The 12,591-nt window shown below is 42.0% G+C and overlaps 1 protein-coding gene across 1 annotated transcript; it reads left to right on the forward strand.

Moving 5' to 3' along the window:
- The first annotated feature begins 275 nt into the window (after positions 1-275).
- LOC141025744 (putative F-box protein At3g16210) lies at positions 276-1,262 on the forward strand. Its single transcript, XM_073501662.1, has one exon. It carries the CDS (start codon positions 276-278, stop codon positions 1,260-1,262), a length of 987 nt encoding a protein of 328 aa, XP_073357763.1.
- Positions 1,263-12,591: the final 11,329 nt, after the last annotated feature.

Raw genomic sequence — 12,591 nt, forward strand, 5'->3', positions numbered from 1 at the left:
ATTCCGGTGCTTCCTTCGTATACGTGTCGGTTTGAACCCTGTGCAGAATTGTTCTTCTGGGATAGAGTCTGACTTCAGTACGGTCACTTTCCTTGCAAAGAAGTTAATCATTGTAGGTTGTAGCGTCTACTAGGGATTCGTATATCGATCAATAAAAAACTCGCGAGTTCCGCTCAGCAGTTCATCCGGCAGCTAATATTACAAGTTGAAGGTGCGCCAGTGCTCCGCGATTCACTTTGGGCTGGTGTTGCTTCGCAGATTCCACCGCATCCTGCATGAGCCGTGAGGAGGGCGAGATGAGCAGTAGCTTGCTTCGCTCACACCCCAGGGCGCCCCTGGTAGTTGATGACTTGCTCTCCGAGATTCTCCTTCGCCTGCCTCCGCACCCGTCATCCCTTCCCCGTGCCTCCGCCGTGTGTAGGCACTGGCGCCTCCTCGTCTCCGACCCGGGCTTCTCCCGCCGCTTCCGTCTTCACCATCATCGCAACCCTCCGATCATCGGTTTCTATGACAGTAATCTTCGAGACCTCTCATTCGTACCTACTCTGAAGGCCCCCAACCGTGTCTCGCCCGGGCGATTGTCCTTGCGGCGCCATCTCGACGACCAATACTTCACCCCCCTGGGATGCCGCCATGGCCTCGTGCTGATTCGTATCGGGAACTCCGAACCACTAAAGCGCCATGTTCTAGTGTGGAACCCTGTTACTGGTGAGCAGCATCGCCAAGGCACTCCCCCGGGGTTCGACACAGGAAAACCCTTCAATGGGGCGGTGCTTCGGGCTGCAGCAGATGTTGACCACTTCCAGGTGGCCTTGGTAGGCAACGGCGACCAAAAACGAGCGGTCGCTAGTGTTTACTCGTCAGATACCGGCGTATGGAGCAATCTCGTCTCTACATCAACATCGTTGCTACTGATGTCTTCTACAGACCCTTTACCCGACTGGTGTTTTAACGGTTTATCCTTTGACCCCGCTGTGCTGGTTAGGAATTCCCTATACTGGCTGCTTGGAGCTGCCTCGGTTGGAATTCTCGAGTATGATTTGGAGAGACGGAGCCTTGATTTGATAGGATTGCCAGTGCGTATGCCTACTGGGTGTGCGATTGGGAGCAATAACCGATTCTCGGTTGTGCAAGCGGAAGATGGTGGGCTGGGTTTCCTCTCTCTGTCAGGCTTCAACGCCCACTTATGGCAGAGGAAGACCGAATATAATGGTGCTGCTTCATGGGTGATTAAAAAACTATTAAACTCGACAAACTACTGAGAATTCCCTTGGATCCAAAGAAAGAAGGACCAGATATTTTGGTGATAGGATTTGCCGAGGACAATAATTTGGTGTTCCTAGGGACAATAATTGGCATCGTCATGCTCCATCTTGAGTCGTTGCTGTTCAAGAAGCTTCCTGGGTCTAGAAGTGCTTCTTACTACTATCCATTTGAAAGTGTCTATGATGCATGTAATAACACGACTTTACAGTAGTATATAGAGATAATTTCTCATTAGCAGTTGTTGGAATTAATGTTGTTCAGATCCTTCCATGTCAAGAAAGCGATGATAAGTAGTGTCACATCTCTTGTTTTCATCTTCGTTGGTTCAGTACATATGTGAAAATGCATGTCAGCTCTAATTATATGTATGAAGATTCATATTTTCAAGAGAATGTTATTCTATTCGGTGAATATTTGTGGTCTCGTGGTAAAACTTGTTGAAGTTAGAAGGGCTTTGGCTCATATAAGACAATAATTCATGTTAATCTCTATATGGCCCATGTAGGTGTATAAAAGGTGGCGGGAAGTTTAGTACCACCTCAGTAGAGTCGAAATCCATTTATAAGGGTTGCTCTCACTACTGAAAAAATCATTGTTATCGAGTACATTACAGTTTGCCGAGTACCGGAATATGAGATCACGGTAAAAACATGTAAGCCGAGTGCTGCTCTCGGCAAACAGAAGGACACGAAACATGGGAAGCACTGCCGAGCCCCGTACTAGACAAACTCGGCAAACATAAAACAACTCGGATTATGCATAGTATGCCGAGAACCCGCTGGAATGCACCCGGCAAACAGGAGCCACATGGCACCGCCATTTGCAGCTGATGCCCCATGACCGTGGGCAACGTTTGCCGAGACCCTGATAACAGGTACTCGGACTTCTACGAGGTAACGGCGCCCGTCTTGCTGGCATTTAAATCCCTGAAAATTCACCGGAGCTCAAAAATAGACGTGACCTGGCACGGCGTCTTCCCACAGCCCATGGAGGCCGTTGTAAAAATCTGAGGCCATTTCGGATAAGCCTTCACAGAGACTTAGTGCAAACAGGACCTTGTCCGGCGAAGGATCTACATTTCAAGCGGGGATGCGTCCAGTTTTTCAAGGGGGTGTGGTGCCCGTTCCTCTGTTGGCCTTGAAACTTTTTCTGTGCTCGTGAGCTTCCGTTCGAAGGCATGTGCCAGGTCCAGGGCTTTTTCGGGGGCCGCCTGCCATATTTCATGCATTTCCCGCATTTCCAGGGGTTTATGCGGGAAATTCAAGAGCGGGGCAGTGGGCACACAAAATTTTGGATGGAAAGGGATGGGAGTCCCCGTCCGCGGTCTTCTGTCCATGCCCAGGCCCTGCGACACATCCGAGAGGGTGGGTCCAGCGCGAGGTGCACCGGGGGGCCGCCAGCGCCCTTCTTGCAGCCGTTTCAGTCCTCGGAAATTCACGGGAGCCAGAAATTGACGAGACCTGGTGCGGCATCTTCTCACGACCCCTGAAGGATGTGGTAAAAATCCGAGGCCATTTTGGATACTCCTTCACGAAGGCTTAGTGCAGACGGGACTTTGTCTAGCGAAGGATCTAGGCTTTCAACGGGGATGCGTCCTGTTTGTGAAGGGGGTGCGGGGCCGTTCCTCCGTTGATCTTGAAACTTTTTCTGCGCTCGCGAGCTTTCGTTCGAAGGCACGTGCCAGGTCCTAGGCTTTTTCGGGGGCCGCCAGACATATTCTGTGCATTTCTCGCATATCCAAGGGTTTATGCACGAAATTCAAGAGCCGTGCAGTGGCCTGGTAACCCACAAGTATAGGGGGTCGCAACCGTTTTAGAGGGTAGAGTATTCAACCCAAATTTATTGATTCGACACAAGGGGAGCCAAAGAATATTCGCAGTATTAGCAGTTGAGTTGTCAATTCAACCACACCTGAAAGACTTAATATTCGCAGCAAAGTATTCAGTAGCAAAGTAGTATGATAGTAACGGTAACAATGGCAATAGTAACAGTAACAGTTTTGTAGCGATTGTAACAGTAGCAGTGGCAAAAGTAACTTAGCGAAGATAAATATATGAAAAACTCGTAGGCATTGGATCAGCAATGATAATTGCGTTGGATAATATTCATCATGTAGTAGTCATAACCTAGGGTGGCACAGAACTAGCTCCAATTCATCAATGTAATGTAGGCATGTATTCCGTATATAGTCATACGTGCTTATGAAAAATAACTTGCATGATATCGTCTTTTGTCCTACCCTCCCGTGGCAGCGGGTCCATGAGGAAACTAAGGGATATTAAGGCCTCCTCTTAATAGAGAACCGGAGCAAAGCATTAGTACTTAGTGAATACATGAAATCCTCCGATCACTACTACACAACTTCTTCTTGTAGACTCGTGTTGGGCCTCCAAGCGCAGAGTTTTGTAGGACAGTTGCAAATTTCCCTCAAGTGGATTACCTAAGGTTTATCAACCATGGGAGGCGTAGGATGAAGATAGTCTCTCTCAAACAACCCTTCAACCAAATAATAAAAAGTCTCTTGTGTCCCCAACAGACCAAATACAATAGCAAATTGTATAGGTGCACCAGTTCGGCAAAGAGATAGTGATACAAGAGTAGTAATGATAGTAGATATTGGTTTTTGTGATAGGAACGATAAAAAACAGCAAGGTAGCAACTGATAAAACGGAGCACAAACGGTATTGCAATGCTTGAAAATGAGGCATAGGGCCCGTACTTTCACTAGTGCAATCTCTCAACAATGCTAATATAATTGGATCATATAACCATCCCGCAACGTGTGATGAAGAATCACTCCAAAGATCCTATCTAGCGGACAACATAAGAAGAAATTGTTTGTAGGGTACAAAACCACCTCAAAGCTATTCTTTCCGATCAATCTATCCTAGAGTTCGTACTAAAATAACACCAAGCTATTCTTTCCGATCGATCTAACCAAGAGGTCGTACTGAAATAACACCATATGATACACATCAACCAACTCTAAAGTCACCTAGATACTCCAATGCCACCGCGAGTATCCGTGAGTTGATTATACGATATGCATCAAACAATTTCAGATTCATAATACTAAATCCAACACAAAGAACCTCAAAGAGTGCCTGAAGATTTCTATCGGAGAAATAAAGACAAGAACGTGCATCAACCCCTATGCATAGATTACCCCAATGTCACCTCGGAAATCCGCGAGTTGAGTGCCAAAACACATATCAAGTGAATCAATATGGTACCCCATTGTCACCCCGGGTATCATAGCAAGACATACATCAAGTGATAATCCATAAATGTATTCAATCCGATAAAACGAAATCTCAAAGGGAAAACTCAATTCATCACAACAAGATAGAGAGGGGAAAACACCATATGATCCGACTATATTAACAAAGCCCGCAATACATCAAGATCGTGACATCTCAAGAACACGAGAGAGAGAGAGAGAGAGAGAGAGAGAGAGACAGATTAAACACATAGCTACTGGTACAAACCCTCAGCCGAAGGAAATATGCCCTAGAGGCAATAATAAAGTTGTTATTTGATATTTCCTTATATCATGATAAATGTTTATTATTCATGCTAGAGTTGTATTAACCGGAAACTTGATACATGTGTGGATACATAGACAAAACACCGTGTCCATAGTAAGCCTCTACTAGACTAGCTCGTTAATCAAAGATGGTTAAGTTTCCTAACCATAGACATGTGTTGTCATTTGATGAACGGGGTCACATCATTAGAAGAATGATTTGATGGACAAGACCCATCCGTTAGCTTAGCATGTTGATCGTTCTATTTTATTGCTACTGATTTCTTCATGTCAAATAGATATTCCTTTGATTATGAGATTATGCAACTCCCGGATACCAGAGGAATACCTTGTGTGCTAGCAAACTCACAACGTAACTGGGTGATTATAAAGATGCTCTATAGGTATCTCCGAAGGTGTTTGTTGGATTGGCATAGATTGAGATTAGGATTTGTCACTCCGAGTATCGGAGAGGTATCTCTGGGCCCTCTCGGTAATTCACATCATAATAGCCTTGCAAGCAAATGAATAAAGAGTTAGACACGGGATGATGTATTACGGAACGAGTAAAGAGACTTGCCGGTAAGCAGAAAGGGGGCATATGGGCCGCACCATAGGAGAAAGGAAAGAAGGGAAGAGAGACGGAAGGGCAGGGATTCTGCCTCCCCCTTCCTTCCCTCCGCCCTCCTCTTTCCTCCCCCCTCCGGTGAAAATTCCCTTGGATCCAAAGAAAGAAGGACCAGATATTTTGGTGATAGGATTTGCCGAGGACAATAATACGGTGTTCCTAGGGACAATAATTGGCATCGTCATGCTCCATCTTGAGTCGTTGCAGTTCGAGAAGCTTCCTGGGTCTAGAAGTGTTTCTTACTACTATCCATTTGAAAGTGTTTATGATGCATGTAATAACACGACTTTACAGTAGTATATAGAGATAATTTCTCATTAGCAGTTGTTGGAATTAATGTTGTTGCCGTTTCAATCCACGGAAATTCCTGGGAGCCAGAAATTGACGTGACCTGGCACGACATCTTCCCACAACCCCCGGAGGACGTGGTAAAAGTCCGAGGCCGTTTCATATACTTAGTGCAGACGGGCCTTTGTCCGTGAAGGATCTAGGCTTTCGAGCCAGGATGCGTCCAGTTTGTGAAGGGGGTGCGGGGGCCGTTCCTCCGTTGACCGCAAAACTTTTTCTGCACTCGCGAGCTTCCGTTTCAAGGCACGTGCCAGGTCCTAGGCTTTTTCAGGGGCTGCCAGACATATTCCGTGCATTTCCCGCATATCCAAGGGTTTATGGACGGAATGGGCTGGGTGTCCCCGCACGCGGTCTTCTATCCATGCCGAGGCGTGATACGTCTCCAACGTATCTATAATTTTTGATTGTTCCATGCTATTATATTATCTGTTTTGGATGTTTAATTCGCTTTATTATACACTTTTATATTATTTTTGGGACTAACCTACTAACCGGAGGCCTAGTCCAAATTGCTGTTTTTTTGCCTATTTCAGTGTTTCGCAGAAAAGGAATATCATACGGAATCCAAACGGAATGAAACCTTCGGGAGAGTTATTTTTGGAACAAACGCAATCCAGGGGACTTGGACTGGACGTCAAGAAAGAAGCGAGGAGGCCACGAGGCAGGGAGGCGCGCATGCCACATTGGGCGCGCCCCCCACCCTCGTGGGCCCCTCGCAACTCCACCGACCTACTTCTTCCTCCTATATACCCATATACCCCGAAAACATCCGAGAGCACCACGAAATCCTATTTCCACCGCCGCAACCTTCTGTACCCGTGAGATCCCATCTTGGGGCCTTTTCCGGCGCTCCGCCGGAGGGGGAATCGATCATGGAGGGCTTCTACATCAACACCATAGCCTCTCTGATGATGTGTGAGTAGTTTACCTCAGACCTTCGGGGCCATAGTTATTAGCTAGATGGCTTGTTCTCTCTCTTTGGATCTCAATACAAAGTTCTCCTCGATTCTCTTGGAGATCTATTTGATGTAACTCTTTTTGCGGTGTGTTTGTCGAGATTCGATGAATTGTGGGTTTATGATCAAGATTATCTATGAACAATATTTGAATCTCCTCTGAATTCTTTTATGTATGATTTGTTATCTTTGCAAGTCTCTTCGAATTATCAGTTTGGTTTGGCCTACTAGATTGATCTTTCTTGCAATGGGAGAAGTGCTTAGCTTTGGGTTCAATCTTGCGGTGTTCAATCCCAGTGACAGAAGGGGAACTGATATGTATTGTATTGTTGCCATCGAGGATAAAAAGATGGGGTTTATATCCTATTGCTTGAGTTTATCCCTCTACATCATGTCATCTTGCCTAATGCGTTACTCTGTTCTTATGAACTTAATACTCTAGATGCATGCTGGATAGCGGTCGATGTGCGGAGTAATAGTAGTAGATGCAGAATCGTTTCGGTCTACTTGTTGCGGACGTGATGCCTATATACATGATCTTGCCTAGATATTCTCATAATTATGCACTTTTCTATCAATTGCTCGTCAGTAATTTGTTCACCCACCATAATACGTATGCTATCTTAAGAGAAGTCACTAGTGAAACCTATGGCCCCTGGGTCTATTTTCCATCATATAAGTTTTCAATCCACTTTATTTTGCAATCTTTACTTTCCGATCTATAAAAAAATACCAAAAATATTTATCATATTATATCTATCAGGTCTCACTTTTGCAAGTGGTTGTGAAGGGATTGACAACCCCTTTATCGCGTTGGTTGAAAGCTTCTTATTTGTTTGTGTAGGTACGAGGGACTTGTGTGTGGCCTCCTACTGGATTGATACCTTGGTTCTCAAAACTGAGGGAAATACTTACGCTACTTTGCTGCATCACCCTTTCCTCTTCAAGGGAAAACCAACGCTGTGCTCAAGAGGTAGCAAGAAAGATTTCTGGCGCCGTTGCCGGGGATTATACGCACAAGTAAAGACATACCAAGTACCCATCACAAACTCTTATCCCTCGCATTACATTATTTGCCATTTGCCTCTCGTTTTTCTCTCCCCCACTTCACCTTTGCCGTTTTATTCGCCCTCTTTTTCCGTTCGCCTCTTCTTCGCCTGCTTCTTGTGTGCTTGTGTGTTGGATTGCTTGTTTATCACGATGGTTCAAGACAATACTAAATTGTGTGACTTCTCCAATACCAACAACAATGATTTTCTTAGCACTGCGATTGCTCCTCTTACCGATGCTGAATCTTGTGAAATTAATGCTGCTTCGTTGAATCTTGTCATGAAAGATCAATTCTCCGGCCTTCCTAGTGAAGATGTCGCTTCCCATCTAAACAACTTTGTTGATTTGTGTGATATGCAAAAGAAGAAAGATGTGGATAATGATATTGTTAAATTGAATCTATTTCTGTTTTCGCTTAGAGATCGTTCTAAAGCTTGGTTTTCTTCTTTGCCTAAAAATAGTATTGTTTCTTGGAATAAGTGCAAAGATGCTTTTATCTCTAAGTATTTTCCTCCCGCTAAGATCATCTCTCTTAGAAACTATATTATGAATTTTAAGCAACTTGATCATGAGCATGTTGCACAAGCTTGGGAGAGAATGAAATTAATGATACGTAATTGCCCTACACATGGTTTGAATTTATGGATGATCATACAAAAAATTTATGCCGGATTGAATTTTGCTTCTAGAAATCTTTTAGATTCGGCCGCGGGAGGCACTTTTATGGAAATCACTTTAGGAGAAGCTACTAAACTCCTAGAAAATATTATGGTTAATTATTCTCAATGGCACACCAAAAGATCTACAAGTAAAAAGGTTCATGCGATAGAAGAAATTAATGTTTTGAGTGGAAAGATGGATTAACTTATGAAGTTGTTTGCTAATAAGAGTGCCCCTATTGATCCTAATAATATTCCTTTGTCTACTTTGATTGAGAATAATAATGAATCTATGGATGTGAATTTTGTTGGTAGGAACAATTTTGGTAACAACGTGTATAGAGGAAACTTTAATCCTAGGCCGTTTCCTAGTAATTCCTCTAATAATTATGGTAACTCCTACAACAATTCTTATGGAAATTTTAATAAGTTGCCCTTTGATTTCGAGACTAGTGTTAAAGATTTTATGAATTCACAAAAGAATTTGAATGCTTTGCCTGAAGAAAAATTGCTTAAGGTTGATGAATTGGCTAGGAACGTGGATAGAATTTCTCTTGATGTTGATTCTTTGAAACTTAGATGTATTCCACCTAAGCATGATATCAATGAGTCTCTCCAAGCCATGATAATTTCCATTGATGAATGCAAAGAAAGAACCGCTAGGATGCGTGCTAAGAAAGATTGCTTTGTAAGAGCGTGTTCTTCTAGTTTTCATGATAATAGGGATGAAGATCTAAAATTGATTGATGTGTCTCCTATTAAATCTTTGTTTTCCAATATGAACCTTGATAATGATGGGACTGGATATGAGTCAACTTTAGTTAGAAGGCGTCCCAATAATTCGGAGTTTTTAGATCTTGATGCAAAAATTGGTAAAAGTGGGATTGAAGAGGTCAAAACTTTACATAGCAATGAACCCACTATTTTGGATTTCAAGGAATTTAATTATGATAATTGTTCTTTAATAGATTGTATTTCCTTGTTGCAATCCGTGCTAAATTCTCCTCATGCTTATAGTCAAAATAAGGCTTTTACCAAACATATCATTGATGCTTTAATGCAATCTTATGAAGACAAGCTTGAATTGGAAGTTTCTATCCCTAGAAAACTTTATGATGAGTGGGAACCTACTATTAAAATTAAAATTAAAATAAAAGATCATGAGTGCTATGCTTTATGTGATTTGGGTGCTAGTGTTTCCACGATTCCAAAAACTTTGTGTGATGTGTTAGGTTTCCATGAATTTGATGATTGTTCTTTAAACTTGCAACTTGCGGATTCCACCATTAAGAAACCTATGGGAAGGATTAATGATGTTCTTATTTTTGCAAATAGGAATTATGTGCCCGTAGATTTCATTGTTCTTGATATAGATTGCAATCCTACTTCCCCTATTATTCTTGGTAGACCCTTCCTTGGAACGATTGGTGCAATTATTGATATGAAGGAAGGGAATATTAGATTCCAATTTCCGTTAAGGAAAGGCATGGAACACTTTCCTAGGAAGAAAATTAAATTACCTTATGAATCTATTATGAGATCCACTTATGGATTGCATACTAAAGATGATGATACCTAGATCTATCCTTGTTTTTATGCCTAGCTAGGGGCGTTAAACGATAGCGCTTGTTTGGAGGCAACCCAATTTTATTTTTGTTTCTTGCTTTTTGTTCCTGTTTAGTAATAAATAATTCTTCTAGCCTCTTCTATGATTGTGTTTTTTGTGTTTTAGTTAGTGTTTGTGCGAAGTAAAACCTTTAGGATAACCTACGGTGATAGTTATTTGATCTTGCTGTAAAAAACATAAACTTTGCGCGCGTGAGATTAGTTTTAACAAATCACAGGAACGTGCTTTTCAGTTGATTCTTTTTGAAGTAGATTAATAAAAAAATTACCCAGGACTTCCTAATTTCGTAGAATTTTTGGGGTTCCAGAAGTTTGCGTTTGATACAGATTACTACAGACTGTTCTGTTTTTGACAGATTCTGTTTTTCGTGTGTTGTTTGCTTATTTTGATGAATCTATGGCTAGTATCGGAGGTTATGAACCATAGAGAAGTTGGAATAAAGTAGGTTTAACACCAATATAAATAAAGAATGAGTTCATTACAGTACCTTAAAGTGGTGGTTTGTTTTATTTCTCTAACGGAGCTCATGAGATTTTCTGTTGAGTTTTGTGTTGTGAAGTTTTCAAGTTTTTGGGTAAAGATTTGATGGATTATGGAATAAGGAGTGGCAAGAGCCTAAGCTTGGGGATGCCCAAGGCACCCCAAGCTAAAATTCAAGAACAACCAAAAGCCTAAGCATGGGGATGCCCCGGAAGGCATCCCCTCTTTCGTCTTCGTCCATCGGTAACTTTACTTGATGCTATATTTTTATTCACCACATGATATGTGTTTTACTTGGAGTGTCTTGTATGATTTGAGTCTTTGCTTTTTAGTTTACCACAATCATCCTTGCTGTACACACCTTTTGGGAGAGACACACATGAATCAGAATTTATTAGAATACTCTACGTGCTTCACTTATATCTTTTGAGCTAGATAATTTTGCTCTAGTGCTTCACTTATATCTTTTAGAGCACGGTGGTGGTTTTATTTTATAGAAATTATTGATCTCTCACGCTTAACTTATATTATTTTGAGAGTCCTTTAGAACAGCATGATAATTTGCTTTGGTTGAAATTAGTCCTAATATAATAGGCATCCAAGATGGATATAATAAAAACTTTCATATAAAGTGCATTGAATATTATGAGAAGTTTGATACTTGATGATTGTTTTGAGATATGGAGATAGTGATATTAAAGTTGTGCTAGTTGAGTAATTGTGAAATTGAGAAATACTTGTGTTGAAGTTTGCAAGTCCCGTAGCATGCACGTACGGTAACCGCTGTGTAACAAATTTGAAACATGAAGTGTTCTTTGAGTGTCATCCTTTGTGTGGAGGTCGGGATCGCACGATGGTCAACTCCTACCAACCCTTCCCCTAGGAGCATGCGTGTAGTGCTTGGTTTTGATGACTTGTAGATTTTTGCAATAAGTATGTGAGTTTTTTATGACTAATGTTGAGTCCATGGATTATACGCACTCTCACCCTTCCATCATTGCTAGCCTCTTCGGTACCATGCATTGCCCTTTCTCACCTTGAGAGTTGGTGCAAACTTCGCCGGTGCATCCAAAACCCGTGATATCTTCTTATATCTTCGCCGGTACATAAACCTCCTTATATCTTCCTCAAAACAGCCACCACACCTACCTATTATGGCATTTCCATAGCCATTCCGAGATATATTGCCATGCAACTTTCCACCATTTCATTTATTATGACACGCTTTATCATTGTCATATTGCCATGCATGATCATGTAGTTGACATCGTATTTGTGGCAAAGCCACCATGCATAACTTATCATACATGTCACTCTTGATTCATTGCCCATCCCGGTACACCGCCGGAGGCATTCATATAGAGTCATATTTTGTTCTAGTATCGAGTTGTAATCATTGAGTTGTAAATAAATAAGTGTGATGATCATCATTCGTAGAGCATTGTCCCAAAAAAAGAGCAAGGCCAAAAAAAGAGAAAAGAGATAAAAAGGGGCAATGCTACTATCCATTTTTCTACACTTGTGCTTCAAACTAGCACCATGATCTTTATGATAGGGAGTTTCTTGTTTTGTCACTTTCATATACTAGTGAGAATTTTCATTATACAACTTGGCTTGTATATTCCAACAATGGGCTTCCTCAAATGCCCTAGGTCTTCGTGAGCAAGCAAGTTGGATGCACACCCACTTAGTTTCTTTTATTGAGCTTTCATACATTTATAGCTCTAGTGCATCTGTTGCATGGCAATCCCTACTCCTTACGTTGACATCAATTGATGGGCATCTCCCTAGCCCGTTGATTAGCTGCATCAATGTGAGACTTTCTCCTTTTTTGTCTTCTCCACACAACCCGCATCATCATATTCTATTCCACCCATAGTGCTATGTCCATGGCTCACGCTCATGTATTGCGTGAAAGATGAAAAAGTTTGAAAATTCTGAAGTATGAAACAATTGCTTGGCTTGTCATCGGGTTGTGCATGATGAGAGCATTTTTGTGTGACGAAAATGAAGCATAACCGGGGTTGTGCATGATTTGAATATTTTGTGTG

The sequence above is a fragment of the Aegilops tauschii genome, chromosome 6, assembly GCF_002575655.3.
Source record: "Aegilops tauschii subsp. strangulata cultivar AL8/78 chromosome 6, Aet v6.0, whole genome shotgun sequence".
Lineage (NCBI taxonomy): Eukaryota > Viridiplantae > Streptophyta > Magnoliopsida > Poales > Poaceae > Aegilops > Aegilops tauschii.

Bases quoted from the DNA above. Each gene is read 5' to 3' on its own strand.
- LOC141025744 (XM_073501662.1), top strand. From the start codon at position 276: ATGAGCCGTGAGGAGGGCGAGATGAGCAGTAGCTTGCTTCGCTCACAC.